At 45.6% G+C, this 16,883-nt stretch overlaps 1 protein-coding gene across 7 annotated transcripts in view; it reads left to right on the forward strand.

Annotated features, from left to right (window-relative positions):
• The first annotated feature begins 2,025 nt into the window (after positions 1–2,025).
• LOC308467731 (integrator complex subunit 6-like) overlaps positions 2,026–16,883 on the forward strand; it is a 144,081-nt gene continuing 129,223 nt past the window's right edge. For 3 of the 7 annotated variants that reach the window (XR_013981273.1, XM_080989419.1, XM_080989421.1), the window contains exons 1-2: positions 2,237–2,787; positions 3,015–3,092. Coding sequence is in view for 4 of the 7 variants with exons in the window: in XM_080989419.1 (XP_080845545.1) it covers positions 2,677–2,787; positions 3,015–3,092 (189 nt within the window). In the remaining 3 variants the exon portion in view is untranslated. Of the gene's footprint in view, positions 2,788–3,014; positions 3,093–10,204; positions 10,362–16,883 lie in introns of those variants that run through there. The other 4 variants (XM_080989423.1, XR_013981272.1, XM_080989420.1 and 1 more) reach the window with 4 other exon arrangements.

A 16,883-nucleotide genomic window follows, 5' to 3' on the forward strand; every position in this document is an offset into this window, starting at 1 on the left:
GATACGCAGGAAGAAGAAATCTGATTCCATTGTGCTACTGTTTGCAAGAGCTGCAAAGCAAGTTGTCTGCTGTAGAAAAAACAGCAGAGCAGCTGGTTTTTTCAGCCCACCCCCACACCTCCCCTCCAGAGCTGCTTGTGTTTAAGCCAGCAGTTTTTTGTCGCTCTTTTAACGGGCACATTTTTGGAGAGGGGGTGGATTGGTTTCTCTCTGCTTCTTCATTCTTCCCTGGGCGGTCAACTCCCCTACCCCACTTTCTGCTACCACCCCCTTTTGTCAGAAGAGACGAGCCAAAAGAAGAGAAGGGGTGTGTATGAGTGTGTGTTTTTAAGCAAAATGAGCTTTGTTTTGGGAGTTGGAGGGGGGGGTGGAGTTCCTTTCTTGTTTTAAGTAAGGCTGGAAGGCAACTTTGGAGAGGTCTGAGACATCATCTGTTCCCCCAACCCCATTTTTTAGGAGGAACTGCTCATAAAACTATATTTCTACTTCCCCTCCCTCCTCTTCTCACAGCCCCTTTCCAAATAATCTAGTAGTTGCACATTTGTTTCACTTTCTCAAATTTCTTTCAAGTTCAGTAATAATAGTAACAATAATAATAGTAATAATAATCCACAGTAGTCTTACAAGTATAAAACAAATTACAAAATATGTAATAAATATGCACAATAAAATCATTTCATTGAAACATTAAAATAAGCATCCACATATAAAAAATAAGAGCAAGCACATTCAAACACTGCAACAGTTAAGAGTTAATACAGCAAGTAAACATTAAATATAGTAACAGTAACAAGTGTTTGCATTGTGCTCAAGTGTTCAGATGCTGCAGGTATGTATTATTTTAATCTTTACAACATCTCTGTCAGGTATGCCTCGCCTCCTTTACCCACCCCTTCCTTGGAGGTTTTTAAGCAGAGGTTGGATGGCCATCTGTCATGGATGCTTTAGCTGAGATTCCTGCATTGCAGGGGGTTGGACTAGATGACCCTCGGGACCCCTTCCAACCCTAAGATTCTATGATTTCCTATGAGCGGCCATGTAATTTCCTTAATAACGGTAAAATTAGCTCTCTTCGAGCACCACAGTACAGCGGGCAGTATATAAGAATGTGTCCAATGGATTCAACCTCACTAGAGTTGCATGGACATAGCATTTGTTCAACAGGGGTCATGGTATCTGCACTCTAGTAGTGCTGAAGCGAGAACATTAAGACAAGCTCTGGAAGATGTCCAACGATGTTTAGGGCAGGCATAGGCAAACTCAGCCCTCCAGATGTTTTGAGACTACAATTCCCATCATCCCTGACCACTGGTCCTGTTAGCTAGGGATCATGGGAGTTGTAGTCCCAAAACATCTGGAGGGCCAAGTTTGCCTATGCCTGGTTTAGGGTATCCAGTGTACTTATGTAATTTGCTGGATGGGATCGTTGGGGTTCGTGTAGAGATTTATAGATTTTAGAAGATTGGATAAAATCAGTTCGGAATTCTATGTCCCAGATTCGTTCTTTGATTATATATCTGACCGCTGGGGAAGCAAGAAAGCAGTTTTATACTCCGTTAACAGTTTTATACTATCCAAGCCAAATTCTCCACTATGAACAATCAAATTTAGACTTTAAAAACTTATATTGGCTGCCAAGGAACAATTACCATAAAAGACTAGTTATCACGTTTCACCAGAATAGAACTCCATCTAAGCGTTTGCAAATGCAAGATCTTTTGGCAAAGTCCCAAATATACTTGACAAGAGTTTTTAAAGACAGTACCTGCCCTCCATTGTGCAAACTAAGGGTTAAACAGATTCAGGGAACAAGCAACTGCCATAGGAATGGAACAATGGTCGGAGTGGCCCATCCCACTCCGCAACAAAAAATACTCATCCTAGGAGGTGGCCCCGCTCTCCTTCTGTCCCGCCTCTGACCGGAAAGAGTAAATTTTAGACCAGTATTAGGAAGAACCCCGGAGCCACTTCCGGCTCTGCTTCCCGCTTCTCGGTCTCCTTACGGACTCTGCATAGACTTAGAAATCTATGATTGTTCTCATTCTAGAGACGAGACTTCCGAGTTATCTAGGAAATGCCTTGCTCGCACACTGCGGCTGCGCGATATGATTAGACTGAGCAGAAGTAAAGCGAGGCGGGAATACGGGACTTGAGCGCGGCGGTGATTGGGCGGCAGAGTGCTTATAACCATGTTTTTCCGTCATTGTGGCCCCACGAAACAGTGGATGCATGATTTTTTTATGCTGCCTACAGACAAAGACAGTATCATTGTGGTTTTATTTAATATGAATGAAAAAATCATATGAATTCATGAGGATCCGTTTAAAATCATCTGGATCCGCCTTTTACCCAGTCCCGCCAATGGCGTTCAACTTTTGATCACATCCTGTCCTAGCCGGAAGAGGCTGCTGCAGAGTAGCAGCTCAGGCAACAGAATTTGAGATTCTTTTCAGTAAACCCGGCAGCTTGAGCAAGGCTAGACGTACACGCAGCGGCAGCTGAGGGGACGTTGGCGGAAGCGAGCAGCCAGTCAGCCGGGGAGGAGGACCAGAGAAGGCAGAGCCGGGACGCGGCCGGCCGCTCAGCTGGCCGGGCACCGGTACGGAATAGGACGGAGCGGGCTGATAATTGCCTGTCCCGGCGTCGTCGCTGCCTGCCGTAGGGGTCGTCCGAACCATGCCGATCCTCCTCTTTCTCATAGACACGTCCGCCTCCATGAACCAGAGGACGTATCTGGGCACCAGCTACCTGGATATCGCTAAGGGCGCAGTCGAGCTTTTCATGAAGGTAGGGTCTAGCCTGGCCGTGCTTTTCTCCCTCCCTGTTACACACCCCCCCCGCGCGCGCCTCCATCAATTCCGGCCCTTCCCTCCCTTCGCCTGGGACGTTCTTCCAAAATACGCGCGCTCGCACACGCAGAGAATATAGTAGTGTGTATAGTGTGTAGTGTGTGTGTGTGTGTATATATATATATATATATATATATCTAAACTTTTTCTCTTCCTCCTCCTTAGGTTCGGGCCCGCGACCCGGCTAGCCGAGGCGACAGGTACATGCTGGTCACCTTCGACGAACCGCATTATTGCATCAAGGTAAGTATAAGCGCTGATGGGGTGGGGAAGGAACCCCCCTGACTCCGCATTTGTTTTCCCGTTCCTCTCCTCAACCTCCCTCCCGGTTCCTTCCCCGCTCTCCCTCCCCAAGTGCTGCCCTGGTCGGGCGCAGGAGCCCCGGGGGCACAGCTGCGAAAATGGCGGACATTTTGCTTTTGTATGGAAGCGAGCGAGAGGCTGAAGACGCTGCTGAGATGGAGGCGGGGCGTGGGAGCGGGGAGGGAGGAGAAGAGAACGGGCGAGCGAGGGAGAGGCCTGCCCACCTCCTCCACCACGTGACGCCTCCCCTCAGCCCGCCCTGCGACGTAGGCTGGGGGCGGGATAGATGGGCTTGGTCGTTCTACCGTTTAAGTGTGGGCGGGTTGCTACCTTTATTAACGCACTACTTTTGAGGAAGGGTGTGCAGATATCACCAATTCTTTCCCTCTGCCTCTTCAAAGTGGGACTAGGCTGTACCTGGCACCCTCGCAGTGGTTCTCAACCTGTGGGTCCTCGGATGTTGTTGGACTACAACTCCCATCATCCCTGAGCTCTGGCCTTGCTAGCTAGGGGTGATGGGAGTTGTAGTTAAACAACATCTGGGGACCCACAGGTTGAGAAAGGCTGCTGAGGCTGGTGGACTACAGCGCCCTTCATCTGTCAGATGGCCCTGCTGCTTAGGGACTGATGGGAGTTAGTTCAACATCATCTGGAGGCCATCAAGTTAGGGGAAAGGAGATCTGAAAATCTTCCTCAGCTTTCTCAGCTCTTGCTTCTCATGTCCTGGAAGGTACAGAGCTCTCTGGCTGCTGTTGTGGCTAGTAGGTTTGATGGAAACGTAGGTTATATAAATCCCTCAGGTGACAGTCCTCTTGGCACACTTAATGGGGCATGTGAACAAGCATAGTTGCACTACTAATAAAATAAACAGATGGCTCACACCCCAAATTTTGTGTCTCTGCTGCCTCTTCCCATTGTTTCAAACCCCTATCAAGATTTTCTGTTCATATTTACAAGGTGCCCCCCCCATTTTGTTAGACTGAGTCTGCATACAGAAGCATATTCAATTCCAATCCTGTGCAGCATCAGTACTGCATTAGGCACTTGTATAAATATCAAAGGTTCTGTATTTCTACCACCACCAAAAGGAAGCTTCAGGTTTTTTTCACACGCCTCACAAGTGGGAAGGTAGTTCTAAAGCTGAAGAACAATGTGGGGCCTCCCTGCCAAATGGCATCCACATGTTGAGTTTTCCGTCCTCTTCCCTATGATGTCTACTAAAGATACAAGTGTGCATTTTCCCTCTCCCTGTGTGATGATATGGCCCCTGTGCAGGAGTTTTTCCAAGCTGCTCGCCAGGCAAGAGGGAGGTAGGGAGGCTGGGGCTGCCTGTGGCTCCCCTGACAATTGTCCAAGGCTCCCCAGGGAGCTGCAGTTCCCTGGTTGATAACTGCTGAACTAAGGAGTGTAGGGGGAAAGATTATTTAGAAGCTGGTTGTGAAGCCTGGGTTTTAAGCATGGGTTTTTAAGCACCGGTATAATGGCAGCAAGTAATGGGCACTAACACTAAGTTTTGTGTTTGACGTTCCAAAATTGCTTTTGCTCTTATCCTTCTGGCCTTACTGTGTCCTCTGCTGCTTTGGCCTCCTAAATGAGCTGGCTGGTCCCAGTGGATCTGTCACTGGAAAGTGCTTTTGAATCTGGCCAGGATGACACTTACTGTTTTTCCAGTTCAGCTTGCATATTCTGTCTGGAGATGGTGTAGGCCATGGTGCACATGACCCTTGAGGCCTTTTTTTGATGGCCCTCAGCAGCATTTGATACCTGCCACCCAGCCCTTGTGCTGCCTTCCCAAAGCTGGGTAAGTGAGGTGCTGGGCTTTGGGGAGGAGGTGTGAGGGCTCTGACAGGGCCTTTGAGTCCACCATCCTCCTTCCCAAAGCCTAATTGGCGCTTTCCCAGCTTTGGGAAGGAGGTGGGAGGATTCCACAACCCTGCCAGAGCCCTCATACCTCCTTCCCAAACAAAGCCCAACGCCTCACTTACCCAGCTTTGGGAAGGCAACATGACAGCAATGTGTGTGTGTGTGTCAGTGTGAGTCAAATTTTGGCTTTGCTCCACCCTCACATGACAAGGCAGTGTGTGGCCCACGAGTTCCGTGTTGAAGTACTCTTCCAGCCCACTTGGTATGAAAAGGTGGACCGCCCTGGTGTAGGCATTTCTTATGTAATGATAAAAGTTTGTTTTCATTAACACTATAATTGATGTCTCCTTGCTGCAAAATTAAGTAAGTCTAATATTTTTAAAAAACTCAAAACTTACTAAGGTACAGTGGTACCTCGGGTTACATACGCTTCAGGTTACACACTCCACTAACCCAGAAATAGTGCTTCAGGTTAAGAACTTTGCTTCAGGATGAGAACAGAAATCGTGCTCTGGCGGCGCAGCAGCAGCAGGAGGCCCCATTAGCTAAGGTGGTGCTTCAGGTTAAGAACAAACCTCCAGAACAAATTAAGTACTTAACCCGAGGTAACACTGTATTTGTTAGGGAGTGTGCCACTTTGAGCAACTGATGGCATAAGGGAGCAATGGCAAACAAATAGTTCAATAGCCAAGCGGAACAGAGCAATTATTAAAATGCCACTTGCACCCAGATAGCAATTATTGCAATGCCTCAATGGGAGTAGCTGGACATGACATTTTTGCAGTAGAGGAATTAATAATTCTTAACTCATCAGCCCTGCCTCCTGCCCCCCAAAATTGGCAAGAAACACTAATAAAAATAAATCAGTAGAGCAGCTGAAGAATTTGATAGAATAAATATTACATGTGATGTCCCACTATTCTTACTGAGGCCTTGCAATAATTGTGGCTGCTGAGCTGGCCAGTTCCATGGGTTTTAGCAGATAGGGAGGAGGGGTGCTGTCCCTGCTAGTGCCGGTTTACCTCAGCTGCGTGGTGGAGTTTTATTTCCTTCTTTCCCATGTCTTGGGATGGAAGCAAGCAAGCACTTGCTTTCCCTCTGAAGAGCTCAACAGCTGCTCTTGGGCCAGCAGTGCCTTGAAATCTTTTTAAAGAGAGAGGGAAAGGGGAGGAGAACAAAGGAAGGAAGGAGGGAGGACAAGTCAGAGCCTTGGAGGGAGAGAGAGAGCCAGGAGCAGCCACTGCCTCAAGATCTCACATCAATACAGGCAAAGAGGGATAATATTAGTCAGCTGCAGAACCTCCCCCACCTTTCCATCTAACCCAAGAAGGAAGGGCACCGGAAACAAAATAAGAATTAGCCCATGAAAAAGAGAGAAGAACCCTGCAAGTGATTTACACAGCATCATATCCTGAACAGCTTCACTTGGATGTCTTTCTGTGGCACTTACTTCCAAGTAAGAGTGTCTGAACATATCCCAATCCTAAGCACAGTATTTGGGAGTTAATTTCATGAGAAACAGTGAGTTTCTCCATATATGTGTCTATGTGTGAAAGGCAAATCAGAACACGTCTGTTCATAGAATCAGAATTTTAGAGTTGGAAGGGACCCCAAAGGTCATCTAGTCCAACCCCCTGCAATGCAGGAATCTCAGCTAAAGCAGCCATGACAGCTTAAGCGTTCCAACCTCTGCTTAAAAACTTCCAAGGAAGGATAGCTCCTTGATGGATCCCCACCCTGTTCTCCAGGTGCTATAGAGAGGGAGGGCAGGAGATGGAAAAATAGAGAGAAGGGCGAGGTCACAGTGCTTTTTCCCTGTTGTAATCCTAACCATGCTTACTTGGAAGTACCGGTAAGTCCTATTAAACGTGATGGGGCATACTCCCCTGTAAATGGAATCAGGCTGGTAGCATGGAGCACATTTTCCCAGCTAGCTTGCCCCCATCTCTAATTGCTATTGGAAGATGCTTGCAGGGTGGGGGGCGGAAAAAGACGGTCAGTGGGCTTCTGTTCACAGTATTCTCTTTCCCCCACCCCACCTCAAAAAGAGTCTTTTGACATACAGTGGTACCTTGGTTCTCAAATGTAATCCATTTTGGGAGTCTGTTCGACTCCCGAAATGGTTTGAAAACCAAGGCGCAGCTTCTGATTGGCTGCAGGAGCTTCCTGCACTCAAGCGGAAGCTGCGTTGGACGTTCGGCTTCCGAAAAATGTTCACAAACCGGAACACTTCTGGCTTTGCGGCGTTTGGGAGCCAATTTGTTCAGCAACTAAGCCGTTCGAGAACCAAGGTACGACTGTACACATCCTACTGCTGTCTCCATAGGAGAACATTTGGGGGTGGGGGTGTAAGATGTGAGAAGTGAGTCCTAAGTCCCTTAATCTCGCTCCTTAAAATACAATCTGAACAAAATTGGTGAAGCAGCAAAGAGTTTATTGAATACAATATGTTTTTTCAAGAGCGGGTGTCCAAAGTAGGCACACTCCAGCTTTGGCAAAGCATAAGGTTATATTCCCTATACCTGAAGCGCAGGTTCCCTCCCTTGTCTCCCCATTGGCAGGGTACTACAAGGTTTACAGCCTATCACGACCACCTAATTACCCTACTAACATTATTAATTCTCTTATTTGGTCTATATTCCTATGCAATTGCTTGCTAAGTCAATCAAAAATACTGCTTTCTGATCACAAGCTGTAACATTTCCAGTTAAAAAGTGTGAGTTGATCTGGACTGCTGACACTGGTCTACTTATTACAACCACATCCTGACCACAAGCTCTAAATATCTCCAGTCTAAGAAAGCAACATCCTCATTCCTCACAGGGGGGCAGGACTGGCATTTAATGCTTGTAGTACATCATAGCTGAGGGGTGATTGGTTGCGTTTTGAGAGCTACTCCCTAAAAAAAAATTAAGAGTCCAGATTATGCTCTGTGTTTCCCCTCTTTCCACAACCAGTGTTTTCATGGAGTAATCGGCTGTAGATTTCTTTAGGGTGCTACTGGGGTGGCAGCTGCTTTTGAGGTTGCAATCATGTGATTTTTGATGTGTGTTTCACAAGTGTGTGTATGTGAGAGGGAGGGAGGGAGATGATGAATAAGAAACCCCTTAATTCTTTGAGACAATAATAATAATTTCTCCTAGCTTTTCTATCCCAGTTTCTGATAAGAAACAAAAAAATCCATTTGAGCACCATTTGGGGGAAAAGGGTTGTTTCCAATCCTGATCTGAATGCTGTCTTCTACTCTGAAGTAAATCCCAACAGTTCAATGGGATTTCCTCCCAAGTAAAACATACATGGATTGGGGACTTCAACTGGGTGTGTGTCAGGGTTTAAAACTAGGGGGCGCTAGTTGCATTTTGTGACATGGAATTTGCAGATTCTGAGCACTTTGAGAAGTTTTGTTGCCATCTGTGGCGACTGAGAAAATTGCAGGCTCTCTCTCTAAAAAAGTGGCTGTTGCTGTCTGATTTAATTGTCTCTGCTTGCCTCACAGCAGGGAGGAGTTGGCTTATGCAGTAGCTTTCTAGCAGAGTCTGCTGCTGCCAGCCAGCTGTTTCATACAGCAGTGTGGAAGCAAAGTTTTTTTTTTACCTACATGTTTTGGTCTCTCTGAGCTTGGGCTGACATTGCGTTGTTAAGTGCAGCTCAGAGCCAATGGGGGGCATCAAGGTGCTGGCAAGTAAAAGAGGCACAACTGCTTGTTGTGCAGGGGTAGGAAGGAGGTGACTGGAAGAGAGAAGGAAGTGGTCGGCTGCAAAAGGAGAGACTCCGCTTCTCCCAATAATCTACTTTTCCCCTCCTCTCGGCTCAATGCTGCTCTGCAGCTTCTTCTTTCTGTAGCCTCCCTCTTTCTCTGAGTTCTGAGCACTGCCAGAATGTGCCTTTTTAAAATTATTTTTTAATTTGCCTTAAAAAAAAAGTAAGGAGGAAAGAGCGAGAGCGCAGTCCCCTCAGGCTGATAAGCCCAGCCATCCTCCATGTCCTAAAGAGGGCTGCAGCAGCACACAAAGCCTGTACTGTTGTTTTTCTATGTTTTTAATTACTCCTATACCATCGCTAGGCAATGTTTATTAAAGTTTTTGTAACATAAAAAAATCAAAACAATTTGCACTTTACATTCAGGCTGTGCATTGGGGGTTGCATCCCAAAATTAAGCTCTTGGGTTTCATGAGTTTTCTCTGTGCTTGCAGGTTTCATGTATGTCTTCAAACACCACTCAGGGTTACATCATTCTGTGTAATTCCTTGTTCCTGCCTGTGATTACCAAAGCAGTTTCAAATTCATGCAAGGAATCTATACTGTATGCAAACCTTGTTCTTGAAGGCAAAAATAGAAAATGAAATTCTATGTATTGTTGATGCTTTAGCCTGAATGCCTCAAAGATGCATTTGAACTTCCAAATGTTTTGATTGTGTCTGCCCCCACTTGCCCCATAACACCCATATAATATTAATTTTCCGAACAGTTAGAACATTATATTTAAAAAGAAATCAGAAAAAAGGAAAATCAGTCTTATTTTGGAAAAGAAATAATAACTATTTATGGACTAAGTGAGGAACTATACAGTTCATTTTCCTGCACATGCGCTTAAAAAGAAAGTCAGTGTGAAGAAATAAACTAAGACAATTAAAATGGCGACTAGATATTCTTTTTTGGCACCCACAACCCAGGTCCCAGGAGCCATATGGCTCCTACCTTTTCTATCCCAGTTTTGAACAATGGTGTGCATGTGTGATTGTTAAGGCTAGAGTGGAAGGGCACTTTCTTTCTTTTGTTAAAAGTGAGTTCAAATCCTTCCAGCACAGTATTTACATAACACATATACAATATGTATATGGTGGTCTTTGTGAAAGGTTGGGGAAAGGGGGAGAGGAGATGGGGTGGTAAAGCTTATATTCTTTTACTTAGTGTCAGGGTGGATTTGATTTAAATCAAAGTGATTTAAATCACTAGTCAGGCTTGATTTAAATCATTTTTTTCAGACAGACTCATTCTTGTTGGTACAGTATAAGGCTTCATTTTTGGAATAATAAATTTTCACAGTAGTTTTTCCAGTTATATCAAAAATTACTGATTTGGTTATATTATTAGAAATACATAGAGAGATAATTCTGAAATTATTGTGAGGTTTAGTAAGTTAACTATTTATATTTGGACAATTTTTCTGCTGTACTTTTTCTTGGGGGGAGGGGGGAGGAGAGATACAGTTGGTAGGCCTGGGCTGGAAGAGGCTTGCAGAAAGAGCAGGCTGAGGAGAAACAGGCTGGTGGAAAGCTGGAAAAGGGGAACCAAGGACTGGAGCGGAGAACTTCAGGGATTCCTGCCGTAGGACTGAAGTTCCAGGTAAAGACTTTATTGCTTGGACAATGTCGGGCGAGCCCTGGGAAAAAGGGCCTGGAACCAGTCAACTTTTATTAGTTGGCTGGCAAGCGCTTCAAGGTCTCACCAAGGACTGACAGATCCCAGCTACTATTTCCACCTCCCCACCCCCCTTTGGATTTGCTTCTACATTCAGGTGCCTATTCTGCACAGTTAAGTGTGAGCGCAGTTGTTGGAACCCAGTGGGATTGGGAAGAGGCTGCCAGCACTTGCCTCAAGTCTGAGATCCCAAGACTTGTGGAGTATTCTGCTCACAAGGTTGCACTTTCATTTTTACTGCTTCACACTTAGCTACTTGTGCAGATCTATTCAACTCCAAACAATCCGTTCATTCAACCTCTTGGAACTTATCGTTTAAGAGGTACGGGGTTGATTCTGTGTATATAAATTTGCAAAGGAACAGTGGGATTAAGGTTTTTTCCTCAGCCCTGTATGTTTATTTTGTAACACGTTTCCTGTGAAGAAAAGGCATGTTATCTCTGCAGACACAAATTCACACTTTTGAAAACTTTTTGAAAACAAGCATCTGTGATAATATATTCTCATTAGAAAAACTGCCCCAAATAATCTTACAGAAACCTCTGGAAGAGCATGACATTGTGAATGGATTAATGGAATTCATTTATAAAAAAAATTAAACATTGCATATAATGCCTTATGCTGCATAATTAAAAACAAATCCTTATTTCCTGATGAATAGCCTTTGGACTATAATGTAACTTAAATAGAAAACTATCTTTAAAAAGATTTTTCCTCCAAAAGCATTTTATTTTTAAAAAATCCAATTTAAATAAAAAAATCTGATTTTTTAAAATTTTATTTTATTTAAATCATTGATTTTTATCCACCCTGCTTAGCGTATGTGTGGGGTCTTTGTATCAGTGTCACTTGTTATAGTTCTTTGGTAGTGAGCGAGACTGGGGGTGGCCTTGGGTTTGATTGGTTGTCTTTGGTTGGCTGTAGTGAGATTCGTTTGCATGTATGTGGGGGGGACTGTTGATTCAAGTTAGCCATATTGATTTGTATGCTATCTGTGGGTTCTTGTTGTTGTCCTGTTGGGTGATAAAGGGGAGCTTTACCAGAGTGAAGGCATCCTCCTCTATTTGTCCCTGTGTCAGTTTCAGTCTATTGGTTAGCTTTTCTAGTAAGGCTCTTCCCCATACAGTTTGATATGGGTGGTCCATGTTCACTGCAGACAGGTCTCTCCAGTGTCTGGCTATGATGCTTCTGGCTGCTGAGAGTAGGTGGGTTATAAGCTCTTTATAACGTGAGTGGGTATTATTGTCTTGGAAAATGTTCAAAAAGGTCAGTTCTGGGGTGACTTCTAATACCTGTTTAATTATTTGGTTATTTCTTGTAGGACTGTTGTCCAAAAGGGTTGGATTTTGGGACATTCCCATCACATGTGGAGGTACGTGCCTATAGAGGTACAGCCTCTCCAGTATTTTGGTGAAGTTCCTGGGTGTATCAGCGCCAGTTTCCGTGTTGTTAGGTACCACCTGTAGGTAAGTTTCAGAGTGAGTTCCCTTCTTTTGGCTGAGATGGATTTAAAGAGATGTTTAGACCACATTCTAGTTCATTGGGTAGGGTTTATTTCATAGCCTATGTCGTGTTCCCATTGTTTTTGATTGTGTCAAGAGGGTTTGTGGGGTTTTGGAGCAAGATTTTGTATATTGTAGATGCCATCCCCTTTCCATGTCCCTTTGCTATTGGGAGAAAGTTTTCAAAGGTGGTCAAGGGCCTAGTGGCTGCTGATTTTACTACTGAATTGTTTAAGAAGTCATTTAGTTGGTGGTGTTAGCTAGGGTATTTGTATTTCTTATGTCAATATGGGTTTGTTATTTTTGTAGAAATCTGCTAAATGATATAGGCCTTTGGCTTGCCAGGTTTTTATCTGAAAGTTTTGTGCTGCGTGGTGGAATAGTGGGTGATGAGCCAAAGGGATTAGTGGGATAACACAAGAAATACAAGACAAACTAGGGGATACCCTGGCTAACATGCTACCAATTGCATGCCTTTTTAAACAATCCAGTAGTAAAATCAGCTGACACTTGGCCTTTGACCACCTTTGAAAGCCTTCTTCTAACAGCAAAGGAATACAGCAAGGAGATGGTATCCACAATATGCAAAATACTACTCCAAAGCCCCACAAACCCCCTCAACGCAATAATAAAAAGACGACATAGACTACGAAATTAACCCCACCCAATTTTTTTGTCATTTTTGCATGGTAATATTACAAATTCTATGTTCTGTTTTAGCGCTGTGCGATTTTTCAATATATTGGCCAAAATCAGTTTTGAAATTGCACTGCAATAATGATTTTAACCTGGCAGTACACAGAAATATATTGCTCTTCGCCGATAACGCTGCTGATCTGAGCTGCCTTCCCTCATGCCTCATACTGAGGGAGACCAGGGCAGCCGATAATGCTGCATCCTTTTCCCTGTTGAGGGAAAACAGGACAGCTGATCAGCCTCACTTCAAGGCATCGTGGCACTACCTTCCCCTGGCACTGAGGTGGAGCAGCTTTTCTCAGCAGGAAAGCAGCAGCCAAAGTGGATCACAGTTTGATGACAGCGGTTTGATGCACACCCCATCCCCTCCTCAAACCATGCAGTGGAGGTGATTCTGCTTCTCCTCCTCCTCCCCCACCCATCCGATCTCTGTGGCTGCTCCTTCCCTCATTCTCATACCTGATCTCCAATTTCAGACATCGTGATATATCTGAATATCGCAATGTTTAGTTGCTGATATATCACAATGTTTGGGGACCGCGGGTGGCGCTGTGGGTTAAACCACAGTGCCTAGGACTTGCTGATCGAAAGGTCGGCGGTTCGAATCCCCGCGCGACGGGGTGAGCTCCCGTCGTTCGGTCCCAGCTCCTGCCCACCTAGCAGTTCGAAAGCACTCCTAAGTGCAAGTAGATAAATAGGGACCGCTTTCTAGCGGGAAGGTAAACGGCGTTTCTGTGTGCGGCGCTGGTGCTGGCTCGCCAGATGCAGCTTCGTCACGCTGGCCACGTGACCCGGAAGTGTCTTCGGACAGCGCTGGCTCCCGGCCTCTTGAGCGAGATGAGCGCGCAACCCTAGAGTCGGTCGCGACTGGCCCTGACGGGCAGGGGTACCTTTACCTTTATATCACAATGTTGAAAACCAGATATCGCTCAGCTGTAGTCTGATTTTTTAGTATACCTAAAATCCTTTGCTTATTAGGGGCTACCCCACATTTTGTTCAAAAAAATGCTTTGCAGAGGTAATTACCAAAGAATTATCAACATTTTCAAAAGTAGGGGGTTCGTGGCTTGGCTTTTGAAAAATAGGGGGTCCTCATTAATTAGCTAATTGGGAACCACTAGATTAGAATGTGATCTAAACCTCCCTTTAAATCCACCTCAGCCAAAAGAAAAGAACTTGCTCTGAAACTCACTTACACATGGTACCTAACACCATGGAAACAGGCACTGATATGCCCAGGAACCTCACGAAAATGGTAGAGATTCAACTCTTCTGGACAGCAATCATTCAAGAAGCATGCAAAATAGCTAAATAGGTATTAGAAGCCACCCCAGAACTGGCACTGCTAAACATCTTCCAAGTTAGCAAGTACCGTATTTTTCGCACCATTGGACGCACCGGAGCAAAGGACGCACCTAGTTTTTAGAGGAGGAAAACAAGTAAAAAATATTCTGAATCAAATGTTGTATAAACTACTGTATTTAATAAACAACCAGTATATCAGAATCATATTACAGCCATGTAAAGTGAACAGCAGTCAACAATGGCATTAAGAACCATCATCACTGTCATTATTAAATGAAGGGAGACTTTAAAGTTTGAGTACTCTTCTAGTCTTCTGTGAACCCCAAGAACTCATCACTGCTAGAGTCAGAATTTGTGGAGCTCAGTTGCTCACAATCACTGACATCACTTTCTTCGCTATCTTCATGTAAAATACCATCTTCGTTACCATCCAAAGCATTGCTAATGCCACATTTTTTGAATGACCGGACGATTTCCTCCTTCACCGAGTGCCATGATGTTTTCACCCATTCACAAACTTGAGTGATAGTGGGCCTCTTCATTCGTCCAGTGGGTGTTAGATCATGATTACCAGCAGCCATCCATTTGTTCCACTCTTCTCGCATAAAGATCTTAAATGGCTTGTTGATGGAAACATCGAGAGGTTGCAACTGGCTGGTAAGACCTCCAGGAATTACAGCTAGATGAGTCTTCACTTCTTTAAAGCACTTTTTTGTAGTTTCGCTAATATGTGCTCTAAACTGGTCAAGTACTAATAAGGCAGGTTTTTTCAAAAGCCCTCCAGGACGTTTGGACCACACTTTTTCAACCCATACTCTCATTCCATTTTCGTCCATCCATCCTTTCTCATGAACATGTACAACCACTCCTCGTGGAATCACTTCTTTTGGAAATGTTTTCCTTTTGAAAATTAACATGGGTGGCAATTTGGTGCCATCTGCACAGCAAGACAACACAACAGTGTAATGGGTTTTCTCATGCCCAGAGGTTTTCACGGCGATAGTTTTGGCACCTTTCAGATCAACAGTCCTATTAGATGGCACATCAAAGGTTAGCGGGACTTCATCCATATTCCCAATCTGGCCAATTTCAAATCCATTTCTCTTCCTAGCATCAATTACAAATTTATGAAAAGACAGAATCTTAGATTCATATTCTTCTGGCATTTTTTGTGCAGTTCTAGTTTTAGTGCGCATAGCAAGGCCACATCGCTTCATAAATCTGTAGCACCATGATGGTGAGCCAGTAAAATCGTGAATGCCTTTCTCTAAAGCAATGCGTTTGGCTTCATATATTATCATTTTTGTAGAGACTGCGAAGCCTTTATTCCGCTGTTTTGTGATCCATTCTTTCATGGCAATGTCCATCTGTGGCCACTTTGCAGCATGTCCACGAAAAGTGTGCTTGCTTTTGTCTGCTTTTTGCAGCTGATCCTCCTGTTTCCTCCACCGTCTTATCATTTTTTCAGTTGGAGGTGGTCCAAAATGTCTCTCTGCTGCTCTGTTTCCATGCTCCTTAGCATATTTTACTACCTCTAGTTTAAAAGGAATCTTATATGCTAGTCTTTTCTGCTTTATCATCCTTATCAGAATGGGGGAGGTTTTCTGCAAGAAAATACAGTGGTAAGGAACTGTCAGTAATGTACAGTACAGTATCTCCAATGTTTACTATTGGGCGCTTAACTGCCCCCCCCCCCCAATATTTTTAAGTTGGAAGAGGGAGGGAGGGAGGGAGGGAGGGAGGGAAGGAAGGAAGGGAGAGGGAGAGCTCAGCCTGTGGGTCCCCAGATGTTGTTGGACTACAACTCCTATCATCCCTCAACTCCCATCTTCCCTGAGCTCTGGCCTTGCTACCTAGAGGCGCTCACATCTGGGGACCCACAGGTTGAGAAGGGCTGAATTGTTGTATGTGAGGTGGGGCTTTACTGCCCCCCCCAATATTTTATTTAAGGTGGAAGAGGGAGGGAGGGAAAGAAGGAAGAGAGAGGGAGAGCTCAGCCTGTGGGTCCCCAGGTGTTGTTGGACTACAACTCCTATCATCCCTCAACTCCCATCTTCCCTGAGCTCTGGCCTTGCTACCTAGAGGCGTTCACATCTGGGGACCCACAGGTTGAGAAGGGCTGAATTGTTGTATGTGAGGTGGGGCTTTACTGCCCCCCCCCAATATTTTATTTAAGGTGGAAGAGGGAGGGAGGGAAAGAAGGAAGAGAGAGGGAGAGCTCAGCCTGTGGGTCCCCAGGTGTTGTTGGACTACAACTCCTATCATCCCTCAACTCCCATCTTCCCTGAGCTCTGGCCTTGCTACCTAGAGGCGCTCACATCTGGGGACCCACAGGTTGAGAAGGGCTGAATTGTTGTATTTGAGGTGGGGCTTTACTGCCCCCCCCCCAATATTTTATTTAAGGTGGAAGAGGGAGGGAGGGAGGGAAAGAAGGAAGAGAGAGGGAGAGCTCACATTTCTGGATGACTGTGGAGTGCAGCTGCCTTGCCTCGTGGAACCGGAGCAAAAGGAGGAAATGCTGGGAATTACCGGCACAATAACCTGGGAGGGGGGGCGGAAGGGGATGTCCAAGTCTTCCGTCTCATTGTAAAGGGCTTCCCCAGCCAGCCCCCTAGAGCGGCTCAGGGAGGTCCCCAGCCAGCCCCCTAGAGCGGCTCAGGGACGGAGGGCAAGTTAGAAGCAGCCTCTCCGCTGCGCGCTGAGCGCCCTGAGCTCCTCCGACTCAATGGGGAAGCCCAGGGCTTCCCCAGCCAGCCCCCTAGAGCGGCTCAGGGACGGAGGGCAAGTTAGAAGCAGCCTCTCCCTGCGCGCTGAGCGCCCTGAGCTCGTAGCACTGAATGGGGAATCCCAGGGCTTCCCCCAGCCGCCCACGCAGCCTCTCAGCTGCTTGTCGGGCTGAAGGGGGAAGCCCGGGGTTTCCCCAGCCGCCCACGCAGCCTCTCCG

Source organism: Podarcis pityusensis (assembly GCF_964106645.2).
Source record: "Podarcis pityusensis genome assembly, chromosome: W".
NCBI lineage: Eukaryota > Metazoa > Chordata > Lepidosauria > Squamata > Lacertidae > Podarcis > Podarcis pityusensis.